This window comes from Podarcis melisellensis, assembly GCF_964234715.1.
Source record: "Podarcis melisellensis genome assembly, chromosome: 10".
NCBI lineage: Eukaryota > Metazoa > Chordata > Lepidosauria > Squamata > Lacertidae > Podarcis > Podarcis melisellensis.
The window spans coordinates 64,973,381-64,992,329 of record NC_138542.1 but is presented as its reverse complement, the minus strand read 5'-3'; the positions used below and the strand labels follow the sequence as shown (position 1 = coordinate 64,992,329).

Sequence of the window (18,949 nt, the reverse complement as noted above, 5' to 3'; positions counted from 1 at the left end):
CCACTGTGGTTCTAGGGGCCAGTTGTGTGTAGCTGTGAAGGAGCCTTCTATCTGTTAAACAAACGAGCTGATTACCATATATATATCCTACTCTTTCCTGCAGGAACCTCAGAGTACCATATGCAAGTTGTCCCATTTTATCCTCAAAATAGCCTTGCAAAGGAGATTAAACTGAACATTAGTGACTTGTCAAAGCCCAAGCAATGAGCTTCTTTGGAAAGGAGACTTGGACCAAGAACTCTCCCAGTGCCAAACGTAATACATCAGCAGCTACACCACAATTACTTGGTACATTCCAGAATGTGCCAAAAGTTAAAGGAACACACCACATAATAAGCAACAAAATCAGGCAATTATCTACTATTCATCCTACATTAACTGCTAAAGCCAACCTGTGCATGGTTAAGATTAAAATGTTGACAATCGGACGTGACATCAAATAGGCAAGCGTTAAATTTATCAAAGGTTCTATTCTTCTCAAGGTGAAAAGCTCTCCATTCATTTCATAACCTTCTAGCATGCAGAAAGAAATCATTGCTATGCTTTGCTAAAGCAGACTGTGTTCAGAGAACAAAGGTGATAGCAACCTGCCTTGTTCTCACTTGCATCTTACTTGTTGTTATGCTGCTGCCCAAAGTGTTGATTCCAGAGTAATAACTATTCATCTTCTCACCTAAAACTCTATTTACTTAACGCGTCACAAGGCTAACTGGACTGATTACAGCCAAACAAGTTGATCGTTGCAGCTGGAGGCAGCTGGAGGAAACTCCTGCTGAAAATTGCGTTAGAAAATGATGGGGTGAGGGAAAGAGGCGGAAACAAAACATGCCTAGGGCCAGTCAGCAGTTTCACTCCCTGTTCTTCAGGAAGTGGAAAGCTCGCGTCACTTTTTCTGGGGTCAGCTTCATTTCGTGGAATATTTCCATTTATGTTCAAAATGAAGGAAAGGAAAGAGAGGGAAGACCTGAATGCAAGTAATGCCTTTCACAAAGAAGGATCAGGGATACCCTGGGTGTCAGGGACTCAGGAGCTTGAACCAGGAACCTCCTAGTCTCAGGGTGGGATTTAGCTTAGTGGGCTCCCTGGGACTGAGGGCTCAGGCTTACTATATTCCTGGCAGAATTAGTCCGATCATATATTTTCCAGGATATTGGAATCAGTGAGAAATTTTCCGGCATCTATTTTTCTGGAATATCCGCATCTCTTTCCATCTTGCACATATCAGCCCAGGTTGAGAGGGGGGAACTGTGAAAAATAAGCTCATGTGTAGACCTCAAAGATGACAAACGCAAGAGGTTGCAGCCATGGAAATTCTCCCGTATCCAACACCCAGTGTTAGAAACTGAAATTTAAAAGCTATTCACCATACGGCCCCTTAAACCTAGGTTACAGGCACACTAACAAAATGTTTAGGTGCCTCCCACTGCTTCTTTTACAACATTACAAAGCTGAAAATGAATTGTGCATATTGACAGCTCCAGCTAAAATCTGACTCGTGCCATAGAATAACAACACAATCCCTGCTGCTAGACACCAGCCAGATGGTGGAGACATCAGGCACCATCCTGGCACCCAGGCATCTTCAATTGGTCGTAAGTGGCCAATAGCCAGGTGCAAAATGTGCCCGGCACCTGGCTAATTCTGAATGCTGCCAACATCCTATATAGGTCATCAGGTAGGAAATCCTACCTGTAGTTCAACAAGTTTAGCAGAAGCCTGCATACATGCTTATGCACAGTGAGACTTGCTTCTTTTTCCCACACTTATGGGACTCCCCCTTTCTCTCTTGACAGTTACATACTTGGCGGGGGCAAGAGGGAGGTCATCAACTTAAGCTCTGCTCCTGGACCTTTTAAATGAAGCAACTTCTTCTGTGCTCACATCCACTCCATATATTTAAAGTACTCCTATGCCACTTGGACAGTCCTGACTTTTCTCAAATTATCCTGGAAACTGTAATTTGCTGTGGGCGCTGAGAATTGTAGCTTTGTGAGCGGTCTCCTAAAGATTCCTGCATCGCAGGGGGGTTGAACAAGATGACCCATGGGGTCCCTCCAAGTCTACAATTCTGTGACTCCATCAATTCTAAGTATGGTGTAAAGGTAAAGCTAAAGGGACCCCTGACCATTAGGTCCAGTCGTGGCCGACTCTGGGGTTGCGGCGCTCATCTCGCTTTAGTGGCCAGCATGACTAAGCCGCTTCTGGCGAACCAGAGCAGTGCACGGAAATGCCGTTTACCTTCCTGCCGGAGCGGTACCTATTTATCTACTTGCACTTTGACGTGCTTTCGAACTGCTAGGTTGGCAGGAGCTGGGACAGAGCAACGGGAGCTCACCCCATCGCAGGAATTTGAACCGGCGACCTTCTGATCGGCAAGTCCTAGGCTGGGTGGTTTAACCCACAGCGCTACCCGCGTCCCTTAAGTATGGTGTAGACATAACCTTTAACTTAACAAGAGTCCTAATTGTAAAGTTCAGAGAAAAACTGCACACGTTGCATGAGTACGACGACAGCTCAACAAAAATAAATAGGGCTGTTTCCCAAGTAGGGCTTAAATTCAGAGTAGGGATACCTTTTCAGTACAAAGGTGGCATTCCATTGTGGGCAGCCTTCGAGAGAGGGTGGGGCACCAGTCAGTGGTGTGTGGAGCCAGAAGCAAAAGCAGGTTGAGCAACAGATGCAACACTCACCTCTGTGCACAGTAATGTGCATTCCAACCACACAAAAGTCTCTCTCTCTCTCTCTCTCTCTCTCTCTCTCTCACACACACACACACACACACACACACACACACACACATACATTATCCATGCAAGAAAGAAAACGGCGGCACAACATTTCAAGAACACATTTCAGGCACTCAAAGTGGGGGGCAGAGTGACTATATAGTGAGAAGATGTGACCTAAAAGAGTCCTGGAGATCAACATTTGGCTTCCAGGTGTGTGAATACCCAATCCTGATTTAAATAGATGTGCATTCCCAACAAGACCTACTGAATCAATGGATGCTTAAGTGGTTTCCCCCACGTTTTAGTCCCCAGATATTGTTGGACAACAACTCCCTCCATCCCTGGTGGCCATTGGTCAAGCTGGCTTTGGAGGAGGAGGTTGCAATCCAGCAACATCTGGGGACCCAAGACTGGATAACACTCCGTGTTCTAAGATATATAGGACAATACTGAAGACTATTCTTCCACCCAACACACGTTTCCACAAAAATATTGCTTATTTGTAAAATCTATTTGTCTCATTCTCTGGTTTCAAGATACTTGAAGAGACGTACAACATAAATCACCATCAAAGTAATCAATTAATCAAACCAGCAATCGTACTATAAAAAGATATAGCCAAAGACATAAATCTTAAAGTAATTTTCAGAGTAAAATTTAAGCAGCAGCATTAAGTAATAAGATCCAACGGCTCAGAAATGCCTTCCTTGATTAAAAAAGTATTTATTTGATCGTGAAACAAGTTAGATGGACACCAGCTGCATTTGGGAAGACGTTCCAGATAGCGGTGTCATTAATACACCTGATTTTAATAAGGAATGTGGATCAGAGATTTCACTTATCACAGCGAATAAGTTAAAGCAATTGCTCAAAGCAGCAGTCCCAGATCCCTTTCTCCTCTCACCTCAGGAACATCTAACAATTCAACAGACACCATGAAGTCTTATCAAGAGTGTTCTTGTTCCTGCAACCTTAGCAGCCAGCAGCATGGAATCTGCAAACTCCCACAATGATGGGCAGACACTGTGTCCCTTTCTTTGGTATTTCTAAATACTGCTGGGAGAAAAGAGGCAGAAATGTGATGGTGGTTGTTTTCTGTAGCAGCCACCCATGTAATGCAGGACTAGGCAGACATCAGAGATGAGCTGGTTCGCACAACACAGTAAACCCAACTGTGACTTAGGGAAACTTCACAAATGTGTGGGAGTCTGGAGAGGAGCCCACAGCCATTCTGCTTCTCCCCATTCTTTTTTCACTCCTGTGCCGCGATAAATTAATCCAGGGTTTGGCTTAATGTGTCATCTTACCTTGCACTCCAACTGTGGTTAGTGATGAGATATCTTAACCACAGGCTTGGACAGCATGCTAAGCCACACTTTGGTTTAGCTCAGTGCAGTGTAACAGTAAAAAGGACTGCAGAGCAAATTAGCCCCTCTCTTGCAGCTGACATGCCATCTCACCCCACCCCACCCCCTCCATCCCAGTCAAGTATTTGTTGTTGTATTCATTTTCATAGTATAAACTCTGGAGGGCCTAGAATTCTTTTTCCAGGTGCATAAAAATATTCAGAACTGGTGGTGTTACAGAAATAATAAATGCCCTTTGCTGGAGAAAAAGATGCAGAGGTTAAAGCTTGGCATGCTACCTTTTGTAGCTACATATCCTCCCACGCGGTAACGCTAAGCAAGATTTGCCTCTTGTAAGTGAAGCAGAACATGAACAGAGTTACAAATCTGTAACCATTGAATCCTTCCAAGTTCTGCTCTCCCCTGTTGTGCTCCACCCTGTGAGCAGGCAAATTGTATGTATGAGGCCACTGGCTAACTCTGTTTAACAGACTGAAGGTACCCCAAGGTCCACTTTCAAACTACAGTCAAACCTCATTCTGCATCCGCCTCTGCTTGTGTCCGCTTCGGCGAATGTCCGTGGCAAACCTGGAAGTACCAGAACGGGTTACTTCAGGGTTCGCACATCGCGCTTCAATGTGCATCATTTTTGGGTTGCAGCGGGGCCTCCAGAATGGATCCCTGCCATAACCCGAGGTTCCACTGTAGTTCATTTATTTACAGCTAAGAAGAGAAGTTTTTCTCTTTCTCTCTCTCTCTCTCTCTCTCTCTCTCTCTCTCTCTCTCTCTCTTTCAGATGTGGGCATCCTTTGGGGCAAATGTGCCCCAATTACAAAGCATGAGATGGTAGCACTCCAGTACTTATCAGAACTTCACCACTGACTCTACACACTAACCAAACGTTCTCCTTAACACTACATTAAATACAATCCAACAAACGTGAGAACGTAAGAGCCAGAAGCATCAGGCCAGCGTCCCAGCTGGTCCAGCATCCTGTTCTCAGTGGCCAACCAGATGCCTATGGAAAACCTGCAAGCAGGATCTGAGTGCAACAGCACTCTTCTCTCCTGGGTTTCAAGCAACTGATATTCAGAAGCATACTGCCTCGGACAGTAACCAGCCAAGTTGATGGTTATCACTGCTTCTTGTGGGAGTGAATTCCATAGTTTACTGTGTGAAGACAAAATGTCTGTCCTTAGTCTTCCAATCGGTGTTGATGAATTCTAATGTTATGAGAATTTTAAAAAAAATTGCCCCAACATGCATCACTTTACACTTGTTTGCACTGAATTGATTTGCCTTTTTATTGCCCATTCACGCAGTCTGGAGATGTCCTTCACAAGCTTCTTTTGTTTTAGCAACCCTGAACAAGTTAGTATCATCAGCAAACTTGACCACTTCACTGCTTGCCTCTAACTCTAGATCATTTATGAACAAGTTAAAATACTGAGACTTGGGAGACCCTCCACCTCTGACATCCCTCCCTACTAATTTGTACCCTGAGTTTCCTGTTACTTAACCCAGAGGTTTTCAACTTTTTTGAGTCCATGGATTCCTTAACCAACCACCGTATTTTTCGCACCATAGGACGCACCGGACAATAGGACGCACCTTGTTTTAGAGGCGGGAGAACAAGAAAAAAAAATCTCCCCCCCTCTGCCCAGCGCCCCTTCAGCGAAGCGGCAGGAGGCGCTGCACAGAGAGGGGGGGAATTTTCCCCCTCTTGTTTTCCCGCTCTAAAACAAGGTGCTGTTCAGGCGGCTACCTTGGAAGCCTGGAGGGTGAGAGGGGTCGGTGTGCACCAACCCCTCTCACTCTCCAGGCTTCAGGTTCCTTTCGACCTGCTCTTTGGGGCTGGCGGGGGAAGCCCACCACCAGCCCCAAAGAGCAGTCGCACGTCACCTCTCCAGCTGGGAGAGGGTCACGGGGCTATGGCGTCTTCGCTCCATAGGATGCACACACATTTCCCCTTCATTTTTGAAGGGGAAAAAGATCGTCCTATAGAGCGAAAAATACGGTACATTCTTTCCCCGGCACCCCTGTGGGGCTCAGGAGCCCAGTTATGTCACCCTCCCCTTGCAGCGTGTTCCCTCATCCTCCTCTCCCCTCTCCTTAGGCCCCTTGTCTTTGAGCTGCACCCCCAAAAAGATATGCCACTCAGAGGCACCATTTGCCTGAGGAGCTTATAGCAAGGGCTGCTGCAATAAACAGCTGTGCAAGCCTTTGGGGGGCAGAGACACAAGAGGGCATCCGAGGAGGGAGAGAAGAAGGACAGAGGCCAGTGTTGCCTGCAACACCCCTGACCATCGTTCAAGGCACCCCAAGATGCCACCACACTGGTTGAAAACCACTGATTTAACCCATCATTGATCCACAAGAGGGCATCTCCTCTTATTCCATGACTGCTAAGCCTATGCAGGAGTCTTTGGTGAGATACAACTTAAGTTGTATACATGTTTGCAGAAAACACAAATTGCACATTGGGAAACTACTTAAATGAGTAACTTTTCTGGATGATTTAAAATCAGCCCACCCTAAGGCATACACTAAGGAAAAGACTTGACCAGAATAACAACAAAGCAAACCCAAAATACTCATGTTTTACAAGTCTAATTTAAAAATCTGGGGTAAAAAATATTTAGAATATGCAGTGTATTGTTGTTTTAAGTGAAAGATTTGTAACAAGATTCTGCTTTCTTTTCCCTACGGCATGTGGAACAGTAATAAAATCTGACATGCCCCATAGCGTTTGATAACTTGCTACATTTATCACACACACAAATCACACACTCAGAGACATGAAATAATCCTCCTTACTTTTGGCAATCATCAACATAAGCTTTCTTGCAAGCCACTTTGACAGTTTAATTTTATGCTAATCCAGCCTCGCATGAGATTTATTAAAAGCAACAAGAAATTGACAGAAATTAAAGTATGCATTAAGAGAAGTCGGGAGGAGGGAAGAATTCCATTCTAACATATGAAAATGATTTACATGTTTTCAAATTTGGTATTAATCAGTTTTCAAAGTGCCAGATCTAGACCTTGAAGTCAAGTATAAAAAGTTTCTGCAAAAGCAGTGTTTTCTGACTGGTGAGTCGGGGTGGTTATAGTATTATGGCACCAAAGTTTTCTGTTTGCAGCTCCTACTTGAGAAAAGAGAGACAAGAAAAGCACAGATTTTATTTACTTTTCGTAGATGCACCAAAGTGGAGATTTGAGCAGATGCAGCTTCTCTTACTCCTACGTGACAAGTTGCACCAGTCCAAATTCCCTCTTGGATGCAACTATTAAAAGGCACAAGAGCCATATCCTCCCTCACATCTAAGTCACTCAAGAAGCAGCAGGGGAAACATGGCCAATATAAAGTGAAAGTACTAAAGAGAAGTGGGTCCCATGCTGAATGCAAGGTTAAAATACAGGTCTTGGAGGTAGAAAAGAGGTTGAGGATTATGTTTTTTTAAACCTCCTTCCTCTTGTTATTTGTTATTTCTGTCATATAGAAGAGATACTGGACCAATTCAAAAACGCTCTACCAAGATCAGCACAGCTGTAATCCTGAAAACAGCATACAAGAGATCCACAGTCCGCAGTTTGGCAGCTGCCTGTAACTACTGTACAAGTGATCTAACAGCCACCCACACAAGCCATGCCCTCTGGGATGGAGAGCTACTGAAAAGCTCCAAAGCTTTTCCTAAAACCAACATAAACTTGGGCAAGTTTGGTTGGACTAACAGTTATGGATCGAGCCAGAGGATCTCTTTGCAGCTCACAGTCTATTTTAAATTGGTTAAGAGAAACATAATGCGTACTTAATTGGGCGTTGTGTTTAAAAAAAAAAGAGCTTAAATTTAGCCTCCTTGCTTATTTAGGAGCCGAAAGCAGCAGTCTGGGCATTAACTGGAAGATGGGGCTATTTTCTAAACAAAGGAGACAGCAAAACCTGTATAAAACCACATAGAGATAGATAGATGATAGATAGATGATGATAGATAGATAGATAGATAGATAGATAGATAGACAGACAGACAGATAGCTCTTTCTCTCTCAGACACAGGTGCATGTGCACACACGGCATATTATTCCAAATCTCCTAACCATGGGATAGTTACATCAGCACCATGCTTCAAGTTTGTCCTCGCCTGTCTCAACTATTATTCTGACAACCTTTGTTCCATCATTTAAACTCACTGCTGCGATTTAACAAAATGAGTTCTTGGTATAAAAGTATGGAGATTTTACTTTTTCAAATCTTACTAAAAGGGCAAAGATTAAGAGTCATCACAGTTCCTTTCACTTTGATTCTGCAGACATGACTGTTAAACAGGGAAGTATTCTGTAATTATTCACTGCTGCTTAATAGAGAAGGTAAAAAAGGAGCAGAAAGATGCTGTTTGCTATTCCTTCTAGGTACAAACACAGCAGAGCAATATGGAGAGGGCTTCCAGTACCCCCAGTTTTGCTCACTGCTTTCCCTTCCACCAGACTCTTACTAGGAACTACCACAGACAGTAGTAGAGCTGTATGATGTAAAGTAGCTCCCCAATATAGAACAGAAAAGGCTGCAATTGGGTAACCCTGCCTGCAGACATCAAGCCTTGCCATAGCCTGGGCAAAATTCCTTCTGCAAAGACCCTGGAGCAGGACACAGAGCTCAGGCACAAGGCAACAAGGAAGCCAGAAGCACCCAGTTGTTGACCAATATTTATACAAGAAAAGGGGAAAGGACATTGTTCTTAATTACCCAAGGGTATTTAAGCGGCTGAACTATTACAAAATGCTTGCTAAGAGAGGAGAAACAGATGATTTGCACACTCTGGTCTCAAGTACAATTGTCAAATCTCCCTAAGTATGAACGTTTTGTGACACTTCCAACTACTGAGGGAAAAGTGAAGTAATTAGTAGTGAACAGTGTCTTGTTCTAGTGCACAGGCCAAAGGAAGAGTTGGGGGGGTAGATATCTTCCGCCAGTGACTCATTTGGGACTGCAGGGGTTACCTAGCAGTCAGGAAATTGAAGATCATTTTTTATTTCCCATCACATCATTCAAATTCCTTCTTGCTTCTACATTCCACTGTGCAGAGTTCATACACTTAAGCCACTAAGACTGCAGGCCCTTATAAACAGATGTTTGTCTTCTGAAACATCACTTTGAGAAAGTTCTTACAAGTGATTAAAATAACAACTCGGGACATTTGCCAAAGGCACAGAATGCAGAATCCTTGCTGAAGCTGGGGTTTGAATGGGAGACAGCTCCTTAGAGCAGCTATGAATCACCTTCAGATGCAGGATTTTGTTTTTTATTAGAACTGAAGATCCACCAACAAGAACAGAGTGCAAAAGCAAAAGCGAGATACTGCAGCAGGATGCAAAATAATGATGCAAGGGGTTCAGCTAATTACCTGTTATAACCCATGAGATACACACTGGGATAAACTGCAGATACAAGTAGAAACCTGCAGTTGAATTGCTACAGACCAGTGATTCTACAAGAATTCCTAACTGACCAGAAGGGCTGCACAAAGGCCTAGACAAATGCGATGTTAGTAATTTTAGAATGTATTTTAATTAATTGACTGTGTGATTTTATGTACACTGTGCTATTTTTACTTGTTCTTAGCCACTCTGAGCCCGGCTTTGGCCGGGGAGGGTGGGATATAAATAATTTTATTATTATTATTAACCCTATATAACAAGTAAGGAACACAGAAGCTGAGAAATAACATAACAAAACTGATTTATTTTTATTTTTTTACTTTGTATTATTGAGTAATAAAGTGACACCTTTACAATCTACTGCAAATGGTTTTGATATCCAACAGCAACGTGTGCTCTACCTTCTGCCTGCCCTGACCTGGAGGAAATAATGGATATAGGTAAGATAAAATATACTCATAGAAGAGGATCTTTTCCTTCTATAGTTACTTCTGTCATTCCTCCACCAATAGCTTAATAATACTTATACAGAAACACTAAGAAATATGAGCAAAAAGTCCATGCCCTGCAGTGCAACCAAAAGTTAACTATTCTACAGTGTTATTGCTCACTAAAACCATCCATGTTAGCAACCAAATGTATATGAACATTATTTCAGTTTCAACCTTAAAATCAAAATTCAGTAAATCTCCTCAGCACAAAACAAAAATGGCCCATTGGCTGCTTAAACCCAGCCACAGAAGACATCTCATCTAGATAAAATATTTTAAAGTGTTTTAAAGATGTATGAGTCTATATATTATTACAGCTGCACGTTCATGATATCACCAAGCAACATGCTTAAAACCCCCATAAATTATTAAAATGGCTACTGCACTTAAAATCGTGTTTTATCTTTGTAAGTCAATAGTAATTAAATAAAGTTACATTTTCTAAATTTCTAGTGCAAGAGCGCAATTTAAAAAAATATATCAGAATGCTCACTTAAAAGTGGGAAACAGAGCCTATGTTATGATCTATCCTAACAACTTTTACTTGAATGAAGTCCTGTTTATTTTTAAAGAAAGTGACCTGGAAACAGATGTCTTTTAAGGACTGGATTGCATGTGCCATTTTCTCAAACTTCCAACATACAAACAGCAACAAACCATAGCTTGCATTCTGATATGATAGTTTACCCTTTTTAAAGTTTGCTTTTCTTCTCCCGTTGCGAATGTTGCTTCCAGCTTTGGTCCTCATTGAGCAAGATCCTTTCTTTTCAGATCACCACATAGTATAACAATGCAAGGCCAGTTCTGTTCATGCAGCTTGAAAATCCGAAGCAAGAAGGATGAAGAATACATTCCTTTGCTTTGCTGCAAATGATGGTTTCAGATAAGCCAGCCAGTTTGAATTCTCATCTTTTCACATTTGAACACCAAGCCCAATGCAGTCAACTTTACAGGCTACAGATTTTCGAAACAATGGTACTGTCTGTTGAAAGCAAAGTGTCTTTCAGGAGACATGCAAGTATTCTCCACTCCAGCCTACACTCCCAGCATTCCACTCCAGAAGAAACAAGAAGATGTCAATAAACTGTTTCACACAAAGACAGATGAAGCATATCAAGGACAGCAGTGTTTGCAGCAGAGAATACCAACTGGCATTTTCCTTGGCTACAGAGTATTTTAGTTGAAATTGTTAAACATCAACACAGATCAGAATGTTCCTGTTCAAAGAGTGATGTTTGTTTGAAACAAACTTAGCAAAGAGGAACCTATGAAATTACAACCCCGCTTTCTAGCTGTATTTTAGCTGGAAGACTCCAGACATTCCATACTGAGCACTGCTCCACAGCGATACCCTCCTGGATTTCATTTCTATGGATCGCAATCATTTCGCTCTCTTGAAACATGCAAAGCACTAGCCTCCTTAGGTGTTAACCTAAATTACAAGTCAATACACCAAGAGGCTTCCTTATAGTACCACAGTGCCAATACTGAGAAATGAAGCAAAGAACCACTGTGTTTTTATAGACATATAAAACCACACGCACAGGAGCAGACAATAAAAATGGTCCAGACATTCAGCAATGAACAAAAGCAGGAGGGGCTGACATAATGCAGCAGCAGTGGTAGGAGCTGCAATTCGCTTGCCTTCCCAAACAGAGTAGCATTGTCCTTGGTGGTTATGTAAGTGGTCCATAAAACATAGGCTGGGTGTCTGGATTCAAACTCTGGTGGTCAACCAAGTGACCATTTTTGAAGTATAATGTCAATTATAGTAAGGTAGCAATTAAGGACAGCTCGCTAAACCAGCCAAGAACAACAATAGCAAGTCTGCTGTTTATCACAGATATACTGAGCAAAAAAAAAGTCGCATGTCAATGATAACCAAGACAAAGATTACTATATCAGGGTGGTTATTCTATTCATTACAGTATCAGCTGGTAAGGATGGTTTAAATCCAGCTGCTTTGGTTGCCCACACCAGTTCCCAGCAGGAGAAATGAAATGAGCAGCCAACACAGAATCAAAGCCCATACCAGCATCCAACCATCTGCCAAGATCACTCCCATCAGAGTACTATCACCTGACTGACAGGTGTATCTGTGTGTGTATTTTTAAAAGTGGTCAGGATTGTCCCACACCACAGGCCACAGGCTCCCCAAGTTCTAACCTAAAATAAGCTGGCTTAAAAAACAACAACACCTGAGATGTTTCAACTGTAACCCCTTGCTGACTATCCTGGGACATTTGCAAGCTAGATAACTCCACCATTGTTCATCTGATTCAAACTAGAATGAACAAGTGGCTTAGGAAAAGCCTGATCTTGAGAGGGAGATGCTAACTCCTGGCAATTTATTTCCATCACTGAATGCCCACTTGAATACAAAAACAATATCAGAATATAAAATTCAGTTCCCTATGATATTATAACTGATAGCACAGACCAGCCCATATTCCTGCCAGCATACAAATGGGTTAACTGTAAATCAAACAAGAACTCACTTGGCTCCAGTGCATATTTGTCTCCTTATTTCCTGTTTCCAAGTTCACATTTAAACATCTATGAGATCACCTCTCTCCATCTTCCCCCCTCTACATTTATATAATAAACAAGCTGGGAACTTTGTAAACCCACCTATCTTCCTCTTTAGCTATTTTCCATGGCTCTTAAGGACACAGCAAAGATCATACCAGTGACATAATCATAACAATGACATGATTACTCTTTATACTACACAATCAATGCTCATTAATTAAATTTACTGTTTAATTTTACAAGATAAGAAATAAAATTGTTGGAATATGCATGGTAGTTTCTTGCCCAAAAAAATGTGCTACATTTTCCTTGGGGAAGAAATTAGATCTGAATAAGAAAACTACTTTCCACACAAAGATCATGTACTCCTCCAATTTCTCCAACACAGTGTTGCTGCTGCTGCTTCTTCATCACCCCAGATAGCCCCACTCGACCCTTTTCCTCGCTTCTCCAGCAACACAACTGAAGGCCACATTTTAGGCGTTCTGAATAGAGAGTATCACTTTGCTTACTTCCTTAACCCATCAGCTATTCCTGGCTTCTTTTATGTTGAAGGGGGAAGAGATCACAGGTAGTCATCAGAAAGAACATATTCAAAGGCCCTTGCCAGATGAGAGAGCAAACCTAAGCTGGAAGTTTTTCTCCACCACTCACAGTGCTAGAAATCAGGGTCATTCAATGAAGATGGATGTTGGAAGATTCAGGACAGACAAAAAAGTACTCCCACACAGAGTACACAGTTAAACTATGGAGTTTGCTCCCACAAGAGGCAGTGACGGCCACTAACTTGGGTGTCTTTAAACAGAGTTTACACAAATGCATGGAAAGTAAGATTATCAATAGCCCTGGTGGCTGTGCGCTACCAGCAGTATTGAATAAAGTGTGCCTCTGAATACCATTTGCTGGGAAGGATAAGTTCTGCTGGGCTCAGCTTCTGCTACTGGACTCCCCATAAGCAACTGTTTGGCCACTGTGGGATTAGGATGCTGGACTAGATGAACATTTGATGTCGTCCAGCAGAGCTCTGATTATATTATAATGGAAAGCTTTTATAGGGATCCTGTAGTATCATATGATCCACACTGACCTGTTGTCAGTCAGAGGTTTCCTTCCTGGCTAGTCTTCCTGCAGTTCCAACCTTCAGCCAGAACTGGCTATTGATACCCAGATTGTATTACTCCCTGACAACTCTCTGCTTCAAGAGCTGTCATATAGACTTGTAACAACAACAACAACAACAATTTCATTATTTATCCCCCTCCCATCTGGCTGCGTTTCCCCAGCCACTCTGGGCAGCTTCCAGCAGAATATAAAACAATACCAAACAGTGCTAGATCTAGCATGGAGAAGGCAGTGGGAAGGACAATACATTTTATTATTATTTGTAAAGCTGTTTCGTCAATGACTTATTATTATGAGTCACATGCTGGGTCCACAACTTAACCCAACTGAAAACAATGCTAAATATAAAAGTGTGTGAAGATACTGTAGGAATGTCAAAGATAATCAGGCAGGGTGGGGTAGGTGAAGGGAAGGTGAAGCTGTGTATATAAACAAGGAAAGGCGAGAGATTTAGATCTGCCTGCAGGGAAGAAACTCACTTCCATGCAGAATCAAATTTCACTAGAGCAGCAAGTTGACAGCTCTAAGATTTCCTGGGAGATTCTGCATATTGGATTGGTGCGAGAGAGATACACAGTGTCTGCAGGACAATTTAATAATGCTGTTATAGCAAAATGTCAACAAAGCAGTCAGTGCATATTGTCACTGACAATGTTGTCATTGCTGAAAAACATTTTTGTTTTTAGATGCTTTGAAAAGCTGGTGTGAATTTAAATCCATTTTAAAATTTAGCTTCTTGGTGCTTTAATGCTTTGTATATTTCCCCCTAAATTTATGGTTTTATCTTTTCGTAAACCATTTTGAGTGGTTTTACAATCAAGCAGTGTATAATTTTTATGAAATAAAATAAATAGAAAGATGGCCTCCAGGCATACATGGCGGTGGGGTGGGAGAGGAAAACAGATGCAAACTTTATGGTTCTTTCATGTTCAAGTGGCAGCACACTATCATGATGTCTGAGCAGAAAGGAACAGAATCAAGGTGTGGTACTTCCTGTGCAACCCTCTTTGGATGCTGCAATTGCTTCTTGGGAGAAAAGCAATGACAAACCTAGACAGCATCTTAAAAAGCAGAGACATCACCTTGCCGACAAAGGTCCGCATAGTTAAAGCTATGATTTTCCCAGTAGTGATGTATGGAAGTGAGAGCTGGACCATAAAGAAGGCTGATCGCCGAAGAATTGATGCTTTTGAATTATGGTGCTGAAGGAGACTCTTGAGAGTCCCATGGACTGCAAGAAGATCAAACTGATCCATTCTGAAGGAAATCAGCCCTGAGTGCTCACTGGAAGGACAGATCCTGAAGCTGAGGCTCCAATACTTTGGCCACCTCATGAGAAGAGAAGACTCCCTGGAAAAGACCCTGAAATTGGGAAAGATGGAGGGCACAAGGAAAAGGGGACGACAGAGGACGAGATGGTTGGACAGTGTTCTCAAAGCCACCAGCATGAGTTTGACCAAACTGCAGAAGGCAGTGGAAGACAGGAGTGCCTGGCGTGCTCTGGTCCATGGGGTCACGAAGAGTCGAACACGACTAAACGACTAAACAAAAACAATGTGGGATCAATACATATCAAGAAGCAGTCAGTTCCCTGATTTTCCTACAGTATCACTCCCACAAGGACATTTCACCAGCTTTGGCTGGTATAACAGCTACAGTCATTCCAGGACAGTGAGTGACCCACGTGTTGGGAACCTCAGGGCTACATTACCGTAATGTGCTCCATGTGGGTCTGCCCTTATCAAAGCTGGTTTGGAAGCTGCAACTAGTGCAGAATGCAGCTTCTAGGCTGAGTGGGGTAGCCTACTGCAATCATATTTCACTACTTCTGCAGGAACCGGACTGCTGCCAATTTGCTGCTCATCCAAATTTAAGTTGCTTGTGCTGACAAATAAAGCCCTTTATCAGAGTGAATGCCTGCTCCAATACTGACCAGCTTATTTACCAAGGTCATCCAAGGAGACTCTTTGGGTGGTGCCACTGTTATCTAAGCACAGTATGCAGCAAACCTGAGAGAGGGTCTTTTGTATGGGGGCGCCTGCACAACAGAACCTCCTCCCGCACTCTGAAATAAGGCAGGTGCTGGCTGTGATGAGCCTTCAACACCTGTGTAATCCCTAGCAAGGAAAGGGTCTCCAAGATTCATTGCAGAGTAGACCCAAACCCAAACCCTTTCTCAACAAAGCATCCCAGGCCCTAGAAAGGCTTCCAGACAGAAACATGTACAGCCTTGCAGCTCCTGGCTTGTATCCATGTTAGTCTACGACATGAGGAGTGTATTGATAAAAGTAAAGGACCACAGAGACAGAATGGAAAATCTAAAGCAAAATCACCTAGGTGCCACAATTGTATAAGAAGTTGCTGTAATAGAGTGCAGATGAGTCTGATGTGCCAAAAGCAGTTCTATAGTATATAAAAATGCAGAAAGGGAAAATGAAATTCAGATACAGCCCTTGGAGCACACTCCAGTAACAAGGACAAAAACAAAAACTTGGCCTAGGTGTGATACTGGATTCGTCACTGCCTCTGGACCAGTTCGGCTTGTGTGACAACCCCTTAACCAGCTTATCCCACAATGGAGATTAGGTCATCCTTCACTCTGTTTCACTCCCACCTCTCCTCCCAAATGGGCGTAGTCTGAATTCACCCACATTACAAGTTCATTCTTTTCTGCCAAGCGTACAAATAAATGAATGGCTCTTTATGAAGTAACCGAGTATCGTTTCCTCATTTTGCTTTACACATTGGGAAACAAGCTCCAATCAATTGCTATAAAATTCCAGCCAAACTGCTCTCCTTAAAACACACACAATCTGTGGGGCAAGGCCTGCCTTTTGCTTTTATTTTTGTACAGGTATTTAGGTACTACATAAACAGCAACTATTCGTCTTAGTGATTGTTTCTCTCTCTGCATGAGAGACTCACAAGCTCTGCAACATCATGGAACCCTTTCTTCAGAGGACACTATTTACATTATATTAAGTTTAGAAGGAAAGATCTATCTTCCAAGAGTCTTCACTTCTCATAATCATGAGTGGAATTCTGCTAGAAGGGGGCTTTGAAATCCTATGCTCCCCACACATCACGCTACAGCCCATCAAGAAGCAAGTTTCTAGTGTTAGGGGGTCTTCACGATTGGCAAGGATGTGGAGTAAGGGGTTCCTATTGGAAACCAAGGCAGAACTTCCCTTTGTACAAGTGTCTTCTATTCACGCTAGAGGCTCTTTGGAGTCAACCAATTGGCACCATTTTGAGTTCTGAATTTTACAGCTCATTATGGGTTTTGAAAAACATTTCGATGGCTTGTTTTTATTCAGATGGTGCTAGTTGACTTGACTCTAATTTGGATAAAGGTGGGATCATTTTTTATCTGAGAATTGTGGACACTTCCAGCAAGACAAATTTTCAAACGGAGAAGAGGATATGAGATTCACCCTTAAATGGCAAGGACAAACCCACATCAACTCAAGACACTTGGGTCACAAACAGGAGGCACAAGGGGTAGCTAGCAAGACTTCTGCCTGTACAGCACAACTTTAGGCAAAGATTGAGGAGGAACTGCAAAACATACAGTGACACCACAGCCAAGAAAGTTTCCATGTATCAATAGACTAAAGGGAATCAGGCAATATACCAGTGTCCTAATAAAGCAAAGATGCCTAACCAGTGGCCCTCCAGGTGCTGTTACATTACAGAGCTTTCCAGGGTTCAAGCTGCTCATTAGCCTGAACAATTAGAAGACTTGTTCAATGTTATCACTTTGGATGACCAACTAAGGGTAGAATCATAGAATCATAGAGTTGGAAGAGACCACAAGGGCCATCGAGTCCAACCCCCTGCCAAGCAGGAAACACAATCAGAGCACTCCTGACATATGGTTGTCAAGCCTCTGCTTAAAGACCTCCAAAGAAGGAGACTCCACCACACTCCTTGGCAGCAAATTCCACTGTCGAACAGCTCTTACTGTCAGTAAGTTCTTCCTAATGTTTAGGTGGAATCTTCTTTCTTGTAGTTTGGATCCATTGCTCCGTGTCCGCTTCTCTGGAGCAGCAGAAAACAACCTTTCTCCCTCCTCTATGTGACATCCTTTTATATATTTGAACATGGTAGGAGCTAAGGAATAGGAAAGCAGGAGTTAAGAGGAAGCCTCCAAGTCCTTGTCTCCTTCTTGATGTTTGTTGTTGACCCAGCTATAGCAGACTGAACTACTCAGAGATACATTAACAGTACACATTGCATTTGCAGAGTGCCACCCATTTAGCGCACAATGCCTGCTGAATTTGGTGCCAAGGTTGCTATACTTACATGCAACAATAATTTTCCATTACAAACAAACAGGGGAAATTCAACCTATTCAATTTTATGTCTGTTCCAGGAGCTGTCACCTGCAAGTTGCTTAGCAATATTTTGTTAGCAATGGAGCTGTGAACATTTTACTAGACCTAAGCTGTGCCGCACTATTACTTAATGGCTCTCCATATAAAAGCAGTTCCTATACTTTTGAAAGAAATGCAGCACCCTGAAGACATCTTGCAGAGTCACCTGTACAGCATATCCTGAAAATTAATTGAAAGTAATAAAGACTGCACACAGTCAGTAGCTAAGGACTTAAAATTTGCACAGCCAAGATCGTGCTGGGAATGTCAAAATTTTTCATTTATACGTATAAGCAAAATCAAAAGGTGTGGGTTTTGGTCACAATGCTGACCATTACACTAATGTTTTGTTGTTGAGTTCCTATGATTTTCAGTTCCTATGATGAACAGTGAAATAATATTTTTGAGGATTTTGTAGAATGTGAGAGGGTATGTGGTGGTTTAAGTGGTTTTTAATGGCCAGAAAGTCCTTTCTCTTGCAGCACCTACACCCAGTGGCTGTACAGTATCTCCTCTCTCACCACCTCCCTTTCCACAATTCTAAAAAGTTACACAATATAATAGTCCACTAAATTTGACACAAATTTGAGTTTTGTGATCACTGGCTCATGGGCTTCTTCCTCTCAGCAGGTAAGAGATAACCATGGTTCAATGTTAAACCAGTGTAAAAGTTACCACAAACTATAGTTAGCCTTTGATGTGGAGACAAACCAGTTTTTAATCCTGAGTTCAATCTCTAAATTAAAAGCAAACCACTGTTAGCGCCAAGGATTCAGATGAAACATTGAACCGTCGTTAACACTAGGAAAATGAGAAGGGAATTTGTGAAAGCAAGGAGAGAATAATACAAGCCCACAGCATGCACCTTTTTATAATATGTAAGTAAGCCGCAACAAATGTCCTTGTTAAAAACATGG

At 42.4% G+C, this 18,949-nt stretch overlaps 1 protein-coding gene across 8 annotated transcripts in view; it reads right to left on the bottom strand.

Annotated features, from left to right (window-relative positions):
- Positions 1–18,949, bottom strand: part of USP6NL (USP6 N-terminal like) — a 146,741-nt gene that overhangs the window by 79,878 nt on the left and 47,914 nt on the right. The window contains exon 1 of one of the 8 annotated variants that reach the window (XM_081926906.1): positions 10,690–11,116. The exons of 6 other annotated variants lie outside the window; for them this stretch is intronic. In XM_081926906.1, the coding sequence (XP_081783032.1) occupies positions 10,690–10,750 (61 nt within the window). In that variant the 5' untranslated portion in view covers positions 10,751–11,116. Of the gene's footprint in view, positions 1–75; positions 181–10,689; positions 11,117–18,949 lie in introns of those variants that run through there. One more of the 8 variants, XM_081926907.1, reaches the window with a different exon arrangement.